This window comes from Glycine soja, chromosome 7, assembly GCF_004193775.1.
Source record: "Glycine soja cultivar W05 chromosome 7, ASM419377v2, whole genome shotgun sequence".
NCBI lineage: Eukaryota > Viridiplantae > Streptophyta > Magnoliopsida > Fabales > Fabaceae > Glycine > Glycine soja.
In genome coordinates, this window is record NC_041008.1 from 26985029 (window position 1) to 27001281 (window position 16253).

The window sequence follows — 16253 nt, forward strand, 5'->3', positions numbered from 1 at the left end:
GCATCCATGTGGCTCAGTTAATCGCTGATGCCATCTATGTTTTTGCAGGTATGGCGCCTACCAGGCACCCTCTGGATCCAGATAAGTCCAATAGGGCCCTGGGATTTCCCGCCTTGATCACAAGACTCTGCCAGTCGTTCGGCGTCCCCGTCACACCTAGCAAGGTGATTCGGCCGCCCATCACCCGAGCTTTTATTGAGAAGTACTGCACGCAGAGACAGGTCCAGGGTGATTCACCACAGGCTGCAGATGCGCCGCCACGTCATCAGGCTGGTCCAGCCGGATCATTTGATACAGAGCAGTATTTGCAGCATTTGGTTCCCCAGCAGGCGGCCAACCACCGGGCACATGTACAGACTCATGATTGTCTTTATCAGATGAGTCTCAGCCTGTAGAGCCAGGGCTTTACTTCTTTTCCGCGCCCTACTCTGGACCAGTTCAGGGCAGAGGTCGCGTGGCCTGGAGATTGGCCCGAGGCCCGGGCAGGAGAGGCACCAGCGGAGGCACCAGCAGAGGCTCCCGACGAGGCAGATGAGGCCCGCGAGGACGAAGAGATGACCGATTTACTTGATTTCTTAGGAGGGGGCGGGGCCACATGATTGGGAGATCTCTCGACCCATATTTCTTTTTGTTTCCATTTGTTTTTTCTGTTACATATCATCTTATTTTGTGTTTGACTAAGGGACTGACGTTTGTTTCATGTTTTGACTTTTGTTTTGTACATACATATCACTTGAGTTGTTACGTCGGTATTTGTTTCGTTGTCAATAATGTTTGTTGAAATGCTGGAACCGCGTAGAGTTTTTTTCATTTTAGGAACGTCGTCCTAAAAATAATAAAATAAAACGAGCCAAAAATCCTAATAAAAAGAAAGAAGCGCTGTGAATAAAAGTCATGTTCATAAAGAAGAGAAAAAGGTTTTTATTTATACATGTATGTTAAAGGAAATGTGTATAGAAGGATTCTTGTGTGTAAATGATGCGTGGAAAGGAATTCTTGTGTGTGTGAGCAACGAGTGTATATGAAGAAACTTTTGTGTGAACTATAAGTGTGTGTTGAAAAAAATGAAAAATCTTTGAATGTGAATAGGGTTTGTATATAGACTGTGTGACATAAAGAGAAGAGTTCCAATGCGTGTACAGAAAAAGTTTGTCATGTATAAGAATATAGATGTACAAAGAAAGGTTTTCCTCATAAAGGACCACAGGTATATAATTTTGTGAATGAAACAAAAAGGAAAAAGAAAGAAAGACCGCGAAGGTTGACATGTTATAGTTAAGAAGTATAAATCATTCGTAAAGAGCAAACGTATCTTCTGGAAACAAGGGACTGATGCTAAGAGTTTATTTTCCGGAATGAACTGAGATAAGGATAGATGTATTCATTGAACTGATAAAAGAACATAATTGGGTAGTGTTGTTCACCTATCCTCCATCCTCCACTTTTATCCGGAGCCCCATGAATTGATTGTCATTCATGCATCCTCCACCAACGAGTCTGGAGCCCCACGAATTGATTGCCTAGCGCTGTTCGCCTACCCTCCATTCTCCACTTTTATCCGGAGCCCCATGAATTGATTGTCATTCATGCATCCTCCACCAACGAGTCTGGAGCCCCGCGAATTGATTGCCTAGCGCTGTTCGCCTATCCTCCATTCTCCACTTTTATTTGGAGCCCCATGAATTGATTGTCATTCATGCATCCTCCACCAACGAGTCTGGAGCCCCGCGAATTGATTGCCTAGTGTTGTTCACCTATCCTCCATTCTCCACTTTTATTCGGAGCCCCATGAATTGATTGCATTCATGCATCCTCCACCATCGAGCCTGGAACCCCGCGAATTGATTGCCTAGCGCTGTTCGCTTATCCTCCACCCTCGAAATCTTGTTCGGAGACCCATGAATTGATTGCCTAGCATTGTTCATGTGTCCTCCACCATCAATTGCGGAGCCTCCGGTGACTGGGAAATGTGGTTTTTGTTTTTTTCCCGATCGGTTCCTTCGCCAAACATGTGTATATCTGTATATTATGTTATTGGTGTTTTTGTTGTTTGTGTTTTGTTTTGTGTTGTGCAGAAAAAAGGAGAAGAAGAGACGGGAGTCGTCATAGACTAATCACGGAAAGGGCGAAGACGGACGAAATCAGTGTTTTATCTTTGCTTTCCTCTTATCTCCGATAAAAGGTAAGTAAAGAGGGGCAACTGTCATACCCTAATTTCGTCCGGGGACTTTTGCTTGAAGGCATACAACCTTTGATTGACCGCTTCAAGGTACTTGGCACCCTTTGTTGCATAATATGTGAAGTCCCGAGACGTGCCAGAAATCAAAAGGAAGCGTGGTTACACAATCCGTGGAATTCCGTAATGTGACGGAAACCAAAAGGAAGTATTGTTACGCAGTCCGTGAGTTTCCGTAACTTTTTCAAAAGCTAAAAAAGAGTAATTACATGATCCGTAAGGTTCCATAACCTTACGGAAAGAAAATAAGTATCGTTACAAAATTTGTAAAGTTTCGTAACGTTACGGAAAAAGAATCACCAAAAAAAGCAAAAGGGGTGTATTTAGTAAAAAAAAAGGATGCAAATAGCAACTAGGCCCACTTGGGCCTTCTAGATTCTTCCTCCAGAAGGCGGTTGCTTTTGGAGGAAGCAACCTGGCTCGCCTGGGCGAGCTGGGTGGCAAGCTCCTCCCCTATTTTGCTATAAATAGTGGGAGGAGTGATGAGGAAAGGGGTTCAGCCTTCTTGGCACTTCGTATTCACTTGAAATTGCTGAGGAAAATTGTTTCCGTGAAGAAAATCTGAGCCGAGGCACTTCCGTAACGTTTCCGTAACGTTTCCATGGGTAATTACGCGAAGATTTTCAACCGTTCTTCGACATTCATCGTTTGTTCTTCGTTTTTCTTCGGTCTTCAACCGGTAAGTACCCCAAATCGAGCTTTTCAATTCATTCTATGTACCCGTGGTGGTCCCCATTTGTTTCGTGTACTTTTATTTTCGTTTTCATTTACTTTCCGTACCCCCTTTTGACATGCTTCAGTCATTTATTTAAGTCATTTCTCGTCTAATCAAAAAATAAAATAAATTTACACCGATCATTTGATTTGTAATATCCGTTAATTTCTATTAAAATGAAATCCGACCGTTCAGTCGTGTCGTAACCACGTTGGAAATCAAAAAAGAGGTAAAATAATAATATAATAATCAAAAAATACCTTTTAGTAAAATAAAGCCGGAAAAAATCAATCAAACGTTTCTCTTTGGGATTTTCTCTTTCTTTATTGAATTGACTAATAACTAAAGTGAAACTAAGGCTAAAATCAACCCGAAAGTCAAGCTCGTCCACAAAAATTCACTAAAAAAGGATTTGAAAGTTTATTATCTCAGTTTTTTCTTACCAAGTAAATGGATCATTTTTAAGGTCCAACGCCTTAAAATGATCACCTTCCAAGTAAAAAGAATCGCTTGATTCACCCTTAAAAAAGAACTACGTAGGTCTGATTTCCTCTTCGATGGAGGGTACGTAGGAGCAAGAGCCCCGCTTTTGTCGACCTCAAAAAATAAAAAGAAATAAAAGTTAAGGTAACACAATTTCCACAATTCTAAAAAATAAGGCTGTTGTCCTTTGAGACAAACGTGAGAGGTGCTAATACCTTCCTCAAGCGTAAATACAACTCCCGAACTTGGAATATTCTTTATGACAGGTTTCCTTCGATTTTTCTGACGTTTTCCACAAATAAACGTTGGTGGCGACTCCGCGCATCTTTCCTCCCTTGGAAAGTGCACCCGTGAGCCTCGCCTCGCTCGCCTGCAAAAGGGCATGTTGCGACATCAGGTATTCAGACAACAACTATAATTGTCTTGTTACCTTTGATTTGTTTGTTTGAGATGTCAGGTACTAATCCTAATGATGGAGTGGGGCTTTCGCAATTCCAAATGCAAGCTTTGATGCAACATTTGGAGAAGTTAATGAAACAACGAGATGATACTCTCCATGAGAGGTTGGATCAAATGGAGAATAGAGATCATAATGAAGAAGAAAGGAGGAGAAGAGGGAATGATGGTGTTCCTAGACAAAACCGAATTGATGGTATTAAACTCAACATTCCTCCCTTTAAAGGAAAGAATGATCCGGAGGCCTACTTGTAGTGGGAGATGAAAATAGAGCATGTTTTCTCATGCAACAACTATGAGGAGAACCAAAAAGTGAAGCTTGACGCCACGGATTTTTCAGACTATGCTCTTGTATGGTGGAACAAGCTACAAAAGGAGAAATGAAGAGCCAATTGTTGATACATGGGCGGAGATGAAAAGGATCATGAGGAAGCGGTATGTGCCGGCTAGTTACTCAAGGGATTTGAAATTCAAACTCCAAAAACTAACCCAAGGCAACAAGGGGGTTGAGGAGTATTTAAAGGAAATGGATGTGCTCATGATTCAAGCAAAGATTGAAGAAGATGAGGAGGTAACTATGGCTCGATTTCTTAATGGTTTGACTAATGATATCCATGATATTGTTGAGCTGCAGGAGTTTGTTGAAATGGATGATTTGCTTCACAAAGCAATCCAAGTAGAGCAACAATTAAAAAGGAAAGGAGTGGCTAAAAGGAGTTTTACCAACTTTGGTTCTTCAAGTTGGAAAGACAAAGGTAAGAAATATGGGGCTGGTACTTCTAGAAGTTCCACACCTACCCCATCAAAAAATCGCTCAAAGTCCCAAGAGGAACCCTCTAAAAGGAGTAGAGATGTGAAGTGTTTCAAGTGCCAAGGCCTAGGACACTATGCTTATGAGTGCCCTAACAAAAGGTCCATGGTTCTTAGAGATGGAGAATATATAAGTGAATTTGATGTTGAAGAGGAGAGTGAGTACGTAGAGGAAGAGGAGACTCCGGAGGAAGATTTGTTGATGATTATACGGTTACTTGGTGGTCAATTGAAGCATGAGGAGGAGAGCCAAAGAGAAAACATCTTTCACACTAGATGTTTAATCAATGACAAGGTGTGCATGGTGATCATTGATGGAGGTAGTTGCACCAATGTGGCTAGTGCTAGATTAGTGTCAAAGCTACATTTAGCTACTAAACCACATCCTAGGCCATACAAACTTCAATGGCTTAGTAAGGATGGAGAGGTGCAAGTGAAGCAGCAAGTTGAAGTGGACGTTTCCATTGGGAAATACAATGATAAGGTACTTTGTGATGTTGTTCCTATGGAGGCCAGTCACTTACTTTTGGGGAGACCATGGCAATTTGATAAAAGGGTCAATCATGACGGTTACACCAACAAGATCTCTTTCATGCACCAAGACAAAAAGATTGTGCTCAACCCATTGAGTCCACAAGAAGTGTGAGAGGATCAAAAGAAAATGAGAGAAAAACTTCTTCAAGAGAAAAGAGAAAAAGAAAAAGAAAAAGTGAGCAAAACACTTGAGAGTGAGAAAAAGAGTGAACAAAAGAAGAGTGAAACACTTGAAGTGAGGGAGAGCTATTTAGCCACAAAAGGTGAGGTCAAGAGGTTGTTTCGTGCTAAACAGTCACTATACATCTTGTTTTGCAAAAATCAGATTTTGACCACTAACACTTTTGATGATTTTGAAGTGCCTTCTAGTGTTAAAACACTTTTGCAGGATTTTCAAGACATGTTTCCATCAAATGTGCCAAGTGGACTACCACCTTTGAGGGGAATTGAGCATCAAATTGATCTCATTCCAGGAGCTTCTTTGCCCAATAGACCAACCTATAGAAGTAATCCACAAGAAACCAAAGAGATTCAAAGACAAGTGGATGAACTCATTAGCAAAGGTTGGGTAAGAGATAGTATGAGTCCTTATGCTGTCCCAGAGATTTTGGTCCCTAAAAAGGATGGGACATGGCGCATGTGTTCCGATTGTAGAGCCCTTAATAACATCACCATTAAATATAGGCATCCTATACCTAGGCTTGATGAATTGCATGGTGCATGTTACTTCTCTAAAATCGATTTAAAAAGTGGATACAATCAAATTAGGATTAGAGAAGGGGATGAATGGAAAACTGCTTTTAAAACAAAATATGGTTTGTATGAATGGTTGGTTATGCCTTTTGGCCTAACTAACGCTCCTAGCACTTTCATGAGATTAATGAACCATATCTTGAGAGAGTTCATAGGAAAGTTCGTTGTGGTGTACTTTGATGATATTCTTATCTATAGCACTTCACTTGATTTGCATATTGATCATATAAAATCTGTCTTGATTGTGCTTAGAGAAGAACAATTGTATGCCAATCTTGAAAAATGCATCTTTTGTACTAACCATGTTGTGTTTCTTGGTTTTGTTGTGAGTTCAAAAGGAGTGCAAGTTGATGAGGAAAAGGTTAGGTCTATTCAAGAATGGCCTACACCTAAGTCTGTGACCGAGGTGAGGAGTTTTCATGGCTTAGCAAGTTTTTATAGACGATTTGTGAAGGATTTTAGCACATTGGCAGCACCTCTCAATGAAGTGCTCAAGAAAAATGTTGGTTTCAAATGGGGAGAGAAACAAGAAGAAGCTTTCAATGTTCTTAAGCAAAAGCTAACTAATGCCCCCATACTTGCGTTGCCAAACTTTCAAAAATCTTTTGAAATTGAGTGTGATGCTTCAAATATTGGGATTGGGGCTGTGTTGATGCAATAAGGCCATCGAATTGCTTATTTTAGTGAAAAGTTAAGTGGTCCTACCCTTAACTATTCAACTTATGATAAGGAGTTGTATGCCTTAGTACGGGCTTTGAAAACATGGCAACACTACCTTTATCCCAAGGAATTTGTCATTCATAGTGACCATGACTCCCTCAAATATATCAAGGGGCAAGGCAAGCTTAACAAAAGGCATGCGAAGTGGGTGGAATTCCTAGAGCAATTCCCTTATGTTATCAAACATAAAAAGGGAAAAGGTAATATTGTAGCCAATGCTCTTTCTCGGCGTCATGCATTACTTTCTATGCTTGAAACAAAATTGATTGGTCTTGAATGTTTGAAAAACATGTATGAAAATGATGAAACTTTTGGAGAAATTTTTAAAAATTGTGAAAAATTTTCAGAAAATGGTTTCTTTAGACATGAAGGCTTTCTTTTCAAAGAAAACAAATTGTGTGTGCCTAAATGTTCTACTAGAAATTTGCTTGTTTGTGAAGCACATGAAGGAGGTTTAATGGGGCATTTTGGGGTCCAAAAGACTCTAGAAACATTACAAGAACATTTTTATTGGCCTCATATGAAAAAGGATGTGCACAAATTTTGTGAACATTGCATTGTATGTAAAAAGGCAAAGTCTAAGGTAAAGCCTCATGCATTGTATACTCCATTGCCAATTCCGGAGTATCCTTGGATTGATTTATCCATGGATTTTGTTTTGGGGCTGCCAAAAACAAGCAATGGTAGAGATTCCATTTTTGTGGTTGTTGATAGGTTTCCTAAAATGGCTCATTTTATTCCATGTAAAAAAGTTAATGATGCTTCCCATGTGGCTGATTTGTTTTTCAAGGAGATTGTGAGACTCCATGTTTTGCCAAGGAGCATTGTTAGTGATAGGGACTCTAAGTTCCTAAGCCATTTTTGGAGGACTTTGTGGAGCAAGTTGGGCACTAAATTGTTATTTTCAACCACTTGTCACCCACAAACAGATGGGCAAACGGAAGTTGTTAATAGGACTTTGGGAACTTTGCTTAGGACAGTTTTGAGGAAGAACTTAAAAACTTGGGAAGCTTGTTTACCCCATGTTGAATTTGCTTACAATAGAGCTGTTCATAGCACCACTAATTGTTCTCCTTTTAAAGTTGTTTATGGTTTTAACCCACTAACTCCTCTTGATCTTTTGCCTATGCCTAATGTTTCTATTTTTAAGCATAAAGAAGGTCAAGCAAAGGCGAACTATGTGAAGAAGCTTCATGAGAGAGTCAAAGATCAAATTGAGAGGAAAAATAAAAGCTATGCTAAACAAGCCAACAAAGGGAGAAAGAAGGTTGTCTTCGAACCCGAAGATTGGGTTTGGGTGCACATGAGAAAAGAAAGGTTTCCGGAACAAAGGAAATCAAAGCTTCAACCAAGGGGAGATGGACCATTTCTAGTGCTTGAAACAATCAATGACAATGCTTACAAAGTTGAGCTGCCCGGTGAGTATAATGTTAGTTCCACCTTCAATGTCTCTGACTTATCTCTTTTTGATGCAGATGGAGAATCCGATTTGAGGACAAATCCTTCTCAAGAGGGAGGGAATGATGAGGACATGACCAAGAGCAAGGGCAAGGATCCACTTGAAGGACTTGGAGGACCTATGACAAGGGCTAGAGCAAGGAAAGCCAAGGAAGCTCTTCACCAAGTGTTGTCTATACTATTTGAATACAAGCCCAAGTTTCAAGGAGAAAAGTCCAAGGTTGTGAGTTGTATCATGGCCCAAATGGAGGAGGACTAAATGGCACCACTTTGTCTCAATTTTAGAGTGTTTAGTTTGTCTAAATAATGGCCCAATCCTTGTGAAGTTGGCTGACCAAAAATATGTTTTGGGTTAATCAACTAAAAGGGATTTAGTTAGGTTTAGTTCAAGTTGTAATAAGGGCCTAATTGGCAACCTAGGCATCAGCCTTTTGGGAGACCAAATGGTGGTTGACTTGATGGCTATTAGGGGTGACTTTTGGTTGCCACAATTTAGTTACACTCAGCCATTAAGTTCTTTAGTTTCCTAGGTTAATGGCATTAAGTTCTTTTAATTCTAGGTTAGTGGGTCATTACTAAAATCCGATTAAAGCTTCTATATAAGCTGAACCATTTTATCAATAAACACAAGTTGAGTTTTATTCAGAAAATTAGAGTTTATCTCTTTTATCTTAGTGAGAGCGATTCTCCTAAATTCTTGAGTGATTCAAGAACACCCTGGCTGTATCAAAGGACTTTCAAAACCTTTGTGTGTTGTCCTCGTCGGAAAGAGTGATTCTTTCCTTCCTTTCATCTTCAACCTTGTTCTTTCAAACCACAATTCCAGAAAATCCACTTCTGCCCAGAATTATCTCATGGCCATAACTCCCATTTTACGCACTCAAATTAAGTGATTCTTGAGCCTAAATTGAATTTCAAAACGAGACCTTTCACCTCATTTTGGAATCACCTCATTTGGAGTCCTGTAGCTTGAGTTATTGTCATTTTTATATTTCTGTCCAGCCACCGCTTAACCTACGTTTTACCATCCCATTCATCCATTTTATGCCATGAACCACCTTATTAAGACCCACGAAATTAACCACCTTATTTTCCATCCTTTCCTTAATCAATTTCCACATTTTCCATCAAGGTTTAATCCTAGACGATCCTAAGTCAGCCCTTGTGCCATGAGGGTTCATAACATGTTTGATAAATTTGAGGTTTTTCACTATGTGCCTGATGCAGACACTTATTACTTTACAATCGAAGCGATTTGTCGGCGACGAGTTTTCAATTGGGCTTGTGGTGTTTGTCAGAAGATGGTTCATGCGTAGACATTTCCTGGTGCTGAGAAAGTTCATGCCATTTTGTCTTGGTTGTGTAATGGGAAGAAGGCTAAGGAAGCCCATGAAGTGTATGTGGTGGCAACAGAGAAAGGGAAACTGCCACTCGTTAATGTGATTAGCTTTTTGGTTTTGAAGCTTTGTGGAGAAGATGAAACTGTGAAATCTGCTCTGGAGATCTTGGAGTATATCCCTGAGGAGAAGAGTGAGCGGGCGATAAAGCTGTTTTTGGCGGTTGTCCGAGCCTTGTGTAGGATTAAGGAAGTTGATAAGGCAATGAGTTGTTGTTGAAGATGATTGAGAATGGGCCACCGCCTGGGAATGCTGTTTTCAATTTTGTTGTTACAGCGTATTCGAAGGCTGGGGAAATGGGGAAAGCTGTGGAGATGACGAGGTTGATGGAAAGTAGGGGCTTGAGACCAGATGTGTACACTTATATTGTTCTTGCTAGCACTTATTGAAATGGTGGGGAGATGGAAGAGGCTCAGAAGATCTTGGCAGAAGAAAAAAAAGAAGCATGTTAAGTTGGGGTCTGTGATGTTTCACACTCTGATTCGTGGATATTGCAAGTTGGAACAGTTTGATGAGGCTTTGAAGTTATTGGGCGAGATGAAAGATTATGGTGTTCGTCCAAGTGTTGATGAGTATGACAAGTTAATACAGTCTCTCTGCTTGAAATGAAAGGGAGTGGTTTGCATCTGAAGGGAATCACGAGGGGTTTGATTAGAGTTGTCAAGGAGATGGAGAAGGAGGTTGTAGAGGCTGAGAGCATTACTGTAGTGGCATAAACATTGTTTTCTCTTTACGGTTATGTAGAGCAAACAATGTTTACGCCACTGTAGTCATGCTCTCAGCCTCTACAACCTCCTTCTCCATCTCCTTGACAGCTCTAATCAAACCCTCGTGATGCTCTTGAGATGCAAATCACTCCCTTTCATTTCCTCCTGTAGCTTTTATGCCATTTCCCAATCCAAAGCCTTCAAGCAAAGAGATTGTATTAACTTGTCATACTCATCAACACTTGGAAGGACACCATATACCATTTTCTTAGGAAGTTGCCATCCTAAACATATACAAAGTGTATAACTACGCAAATTCATCACAATATAATTAATAGGCTAAATACTTATCTAAAGTATCTGGTTCACATTTAGTTTAGGTATGTCAATGAAATTCTCCATAAATACTTATAGGATAGGTAAAAAGATTGAGTTCCTCCTATCAACTAAAATCAAGTTATGCACTTAAGGTATTCGCTTAACCCATGGTTTGGCTTCAGGTATTCACTTATTTAAAGTCATTTGGCTTAAGGTATTCCACTGAAGTCAAAAGTAATACAAACTAACCAAATTTCAAACCAATATCAACATGTTCAAACAATTCAAACATTACACAATACAAACCAAACTTTTTATAGCATAAACAAATTTCAAAGCAATATCAACTTGATCAAAGAATTACAACATAATTTGAAACTTATTTCATTATTCATTTGTATTCTACTTCACCCTAAAACCCTCAACACTAACCCTAAACTCTAATAAAAAACATTTTTCAAAAATTAAAACCTATTTTACATATTTTTTAATTAAAATAGGGTCATACAGATCAAATTGATCCATAAGAAGCATACGGATCAACTTGATCGTATGCTTCTTACTTCATCTGTAAGCCTAAAATCCTTTACGGATCATTTACATCCTACTTCATCCATATGCATAAACCTATAAACTACCTCTAATGCGGATCAACTAAATCCCTACACAGTACAAAAGCACAAACGAAGCAGAAACGGAAACGACACCCATGGGGAGAAGAGGCTTACCTCGACGGTCGACGGTGGGGCAGCCCAATGCACGTCCTCAATGCCGACAAAACACGGACGAGAAGAAGCTCCAAAGCACAATGAACACGGCAACGCACAACGAAGGGAAGAAGAAGAAGAATAGCGGTGTAGGGGCTGAGCTACAGTCACGAATGCGTGAGAAATGGAGGTTGGGTGCATAAAACTTTCTAAAAAAACACTAGGGGTATTTTTGTCCTTTAAGATTAAATGTTGGGTGCACCAGCAATAATGTTGGGTGCACCTAGCATCACCTTAGTATCATGCAGCTTTATACCAACAACATCATAGTGGCAAAACCTAATAAAATAACATACATACTTGTCCCTATATAACCCAAAAATCTGTTCGCAGACCAACACTGACCCCTCGAAGCAACCCCCCCCCCCCCCACCCACAGAAACAATAGCAATAATGCTAACCCAAGTGAATCACAACACTGGAACCCTAATCGCAAAGAACCCTCATCTCTATCACACTTTTCTCTCAATGAATAATGAAAACTACCACATTGTGACACAACTTACTAATTTCGTTACTAACCATGTGCGACAATTCAAAACTCTCTCGTTTAATGCATATATGACATCATTTTAATTTTTAACGAAAAAATAAATATTTTCTTAAAAACATATTACACATCAATAATTAAATTATTAAAATAATCCATGTAAATGCCATGTAGGACACCTCCATTAATGATGTTAAGGGACATGATGATAAGGATAAAATTGTTGCACTTTTAAAAATTTGAATCTTCTAAAAATTAGAGACAAAATTAAATATTTGAAAAAAATTTAAGACTAAGCCTTAAAACAATAATGGGTGGGGATGTGTAGAAAAATGTTAAAAGGGTATAATTGGAAATAACAAATTTAATGTCAAGGAAGGGGTGAACATAGCAAAAAGGAATGTGTATTTAGCAAGAGTCTAATCTCTTTGTAGACACCAACCTCTGTTGCGATGTTAAACCTCGTCCTTTCCCCTGCTTCGTTTTCAAAACTTTTGCGAAATTTCTATCTTCTTCACCTTGCTCTCACCTTCTGGTATGCTTTCTTTCTCGAATTTGTTGCTAAATTCTGTTTATATTTGGGACTAGGGTTTAGTTTTGTTCTGTTTGGCAAATTGGAAAAATTGATTTAGGGCTTTTGTGTATTTGGGTTGTGAGTTTGGTTCTGTTTATCTTCTGAGTTTATTTTTGGGAATTTTGGTAATTTTCTTGCTACTCCATTCTGGATTTTATTTTGGCATTTCTGAGTTTCATGTTGTATTGGTGATTTCGTGCGTTATTTTCTGTGAGGGTATTGTTCCTGTTCTGGTGATAAAAGAAAATGTGGGTATTTCTTGTTAAATTCAGGTTTCATGTTGATTTTTGTTTCTGCCCTAAGGTTACTGTTATGCTATTGTTTGGTGGTGGTTCTGCATTTTTCTTTTTCGCTTTTTTTTTATCATTTTGTTTGACATGATCTGGATTAAGTTCACTTTTTGTTATCTATGCTCCTTCGTTGTGGTTACTGGATTTATCAAGTTTGGAATTTTGAAGGCTTTGGCTGGTGATTCTGAATTTCTTCTATTTTGTTTGGTTGAATTCCTTTGCTATTTGGCATTTTAGTGGCTATTTTAATGTGCTTCTGTTCTGTTTTCCTTGTTGTTTTTAGTTAGTTGATTTGATTTTATATTTCTAGTACTTTGTGGTTCATACTTCTGAATCTGGTTGTGTTGATTTTTGTGTGCCTGTTGCTTGTCCCTGACTCTTTTTTGTGCTTATCACATTTAAATGCAAGCTTAGCATGAAATATCCTGCAATTGTTTTTGGTCTCTGTTTGTTCTGTGCCTAGCACTCTCCAGACTGAGCTTAACACAATTATGCAGTTCTGTTTGGTTTCTTTTAGAGTTGATAGATATTTAATTGCTGAGTTCTGTTATTTGTGCTCTTATTTCTCAATTCTGTCCCTCTTATTTTCAATTATCCTCTCTTTAGTTTTTCATTCTCTTGAGCACGTTCTGATTTGTAAATATGGGTTCCTTCTAAATCTTTGTTTTCTTTTTACTCTTCTGTTTTGACTTCTGATTTTTAAATATGATGCGAGTTTATTTTTTTCCTGTTCCTTTTGTTCTTATCATGATTCTGATTTTCTTCATGTTTCTCTTTAGAGTTGTAAATATTTTTTAATTTCTTAATTTGAATTTCTTTTCCATTTAATGATTATTTCCTGTTTTTCTGTGAACTTTTGGTTGTTGAAGCTGGCAAGTTGTTGAGGGTGGCTTTTTTTTAAAAAAAACTATTCAATAAAATGATGCTGGAGATATGTCATTATGTCTTGTTGCATGTGTAGTAGTGTGATAGGTAGTGTATAGATATTTTGACTGAATCAATTTGAATTGAAGCCTGATTATGTGAAATGCAATAGGGTAATGTTTGAAACTTGGTGTTAGCTGAGCTGTTTGACAAAAATGAATATTGCACAAGTTACAGCATGGCAGCCTGGGATTTGTGTGAAAAATATGTCTCAGTTGCACCGGCTTCAATCTAAACCATGTGTTATACCAAAGAGTTTTGGTCCTCTCACTTGTGTTCTACTGAGCTTAAGAGCAAGACAATCGTTTAGCTCGAAATGTTGGCCCATTTTACAATCTCGGAAACCTCTTCATATTTGCTTAGCCGGTGGAAAAGGGATGATGGGAAATGATGAGGTATGCACTTTTGAGTTACAATTTAGTTTGTTGTTTGTGATTATGTCATAACTTATTAATGTTTATCATAAACATGTTTATAATACTTCTATGAAATGATGGAGTGTAATGTATGAGACTTGGGGTACCTGATATTTTTGACAAAGATAAATCTCCACCCAAATTACTGCACTTGGGATGTATGTCAAATATATTGGTTGCATCGAAAAATTTGGTTTAATGTTCTCCTTTTAAAACCCAAGTTAAATTGGGGTATAAAATTCTACATTTTTTTATTACCTCTAGATTTTTCTATTATAGGAAAGCCTCTTAGATGTAAAAAAATATTTTATTTGTTTTTAGTCTGCATGCTTGTTTAGCTCTTGAACATATATATTTGTTGGTCTTGATTGATGCTCGAGTTATTATGAGTTGAATCATGGACTGACCATAAGGAAAATTTGCTATTTTAGTTAAAGAAGTATGTGTTAGCAAATGGTGAACCTAAGCTGGAGGAGGCTGTGTTTTATCAGAAATATCTTATCAATAGTTTAAACAGTTTGCAAAGAATAGACTAGAAGCAACTCTTTTGTCTTTTTTTTTAATACCTCTCATCCATGAAATTGTAACTAACTTTGTCTATCATGAATCTGTTGGAAGTAAAAGAGAACTACCCTTTATGTTATATATATTTTGGTTGGGATATTTCCACATTTTACTGACATTATAAAAGTACTCAGAATTCCCCATGGAAATCTATTGAGAAAGCTATTGGAAAATTTAAGGGAGAATCATCAATAGAGGATGTATTACGGCGCCAAATTGAAAAGGGTGTATATTATGACAGTGGTGGTGGTGGAGTGAAACCACCAGGAGGCGGGAACAGTGGTGGTGGCCCTGATGGCTCTGGTGAATCAGAAGAAGAAAGCCTTGCTGGGATGTGGGAAGAAAATATCCAAGTGATTTTAGCGACCCTTGGCTTTATATTTCTGGTACTCTCTCTCTCTCTGTCTGTCTCTCTCTCTCTATATTGGTGTGTCATGTGTGCACAACAAAAGTTAATGATTTTCATTAACTCAACTCTTAAGCATTTTTTTTTTTAATTTTGTGCACAAAAATGGGAAATATGAAAACTGGAAGCAGAAAGGTTTAAGTGGAAGTAACTTGAGAAAAAAAAAATCATAATCGTGTTTGTGTATTATTAATGGAAGAAGCCTTCCAAGTTGCACAGTTATAATGTAAATTAATGATAGAAGTAGCTAATTGCAGAAGTACTTTAGAGTGTATGAGGCTTTTGAGTGTGGAATAAATGTCCATATGCAAACTTCTGATGGGATAGTAATCATCTTGGACATGATTAATAAAGTTAATAAGACATAGGCCATTCCTCATTTCGTACATATAATTGTTTTTTCCAGTACATTTATATTCTCACTGGGGAGGAACTCACAAAGCTAGCTAGAGACTATATCAAGTATCTATTTGGGGGAAGCCAGAGTGTCCGACTGAAAAATGCCATGTATCAATGGGGACAACTCTATGAAAGCATGACAGCTCAGAAAGAAGAGGAAGACGAGTATTGGTTGCAGAAGGCCATTCTGGATACACCAACTTGGTGGCACGACCCTGCTGATTACCGTGAAGCCCTTAAAAACTACTTGCTATCAGGTACAGATGAGGCCATTGCCACCAGGAATTACTTAGAATTAGATTCAGATGCAGACGTTAGGTATTGCTTGGAATCAGATGACGAAGAAGATGAAGATGAAGATCAATATCAATATAAAGATGATTATGAAGAAAAGTTTGCCTAGAGTCCGGAGCAACTTCTATTGCTCTCCATCTATTTTCCCCTCCTCAAGTTTAATAAAGCTTTGTATACGTTGTATCATCATGCTTGTAGTGTATTGCCCTTTCTTGCATTTGTTTTTCCCACAATACTAATGGAATCATGACAACAATTTGACTTTTATATGAACTGAAGTTGTTTCTCTATAAATATTTGGAGCCCATTTATCATCATTCCTTGTACTAATTTTTTCACAATAGAGCCATCACTTGTTTAGTACTTGTCCAACTGTTATAAACTATATATAAAATGCATTAAGTAGCATAAGTTAGATCGCAATTAGTAGTCATACTCATACCGCATATGTCTAATATTGGACAACATTATTAAACATGATTATTTGATATGTGGGTACAAGTTATAAAGACTCATGTAATTTCTTTATTCTTGCGTGCTAA

General features: G+C 38.3%; 1 protein-coding gene and 1 pseudogene across 1 annotated transcript; both read left to right on the top strand.

Annotated features, from left to right (window-relative positions):
• The first annotated feature begins 9349 nt into the window (after positions 1-9349).
• LOC114417783 lies at positions 9350-10278 on the top strand (annotated as a pseudogene).
• A 2009-nt stretch (positions 10279-12287) lies between these two features.
• On the top strand, positions 12288-16028 carry LOC114419226. The gene is made up of 4 exons (XM_028384867.1): positions 12288-12379; positions 13745-14027; positions 14747-14998; positions 15425-16028. Exons 2-4 carry the CDS (start codon positions 13788-13790, stop codon positions 15818-15820), a joined length of 888 nt encoding a protein of 295 aa, XP_028240668.1. The 5' UTR covers positions 12288-12379; positions 13745-13787; the 3' UTR covers positions 15821-16028.
• Positions 16029-16253: the final 225 nt, after the last annotated feature.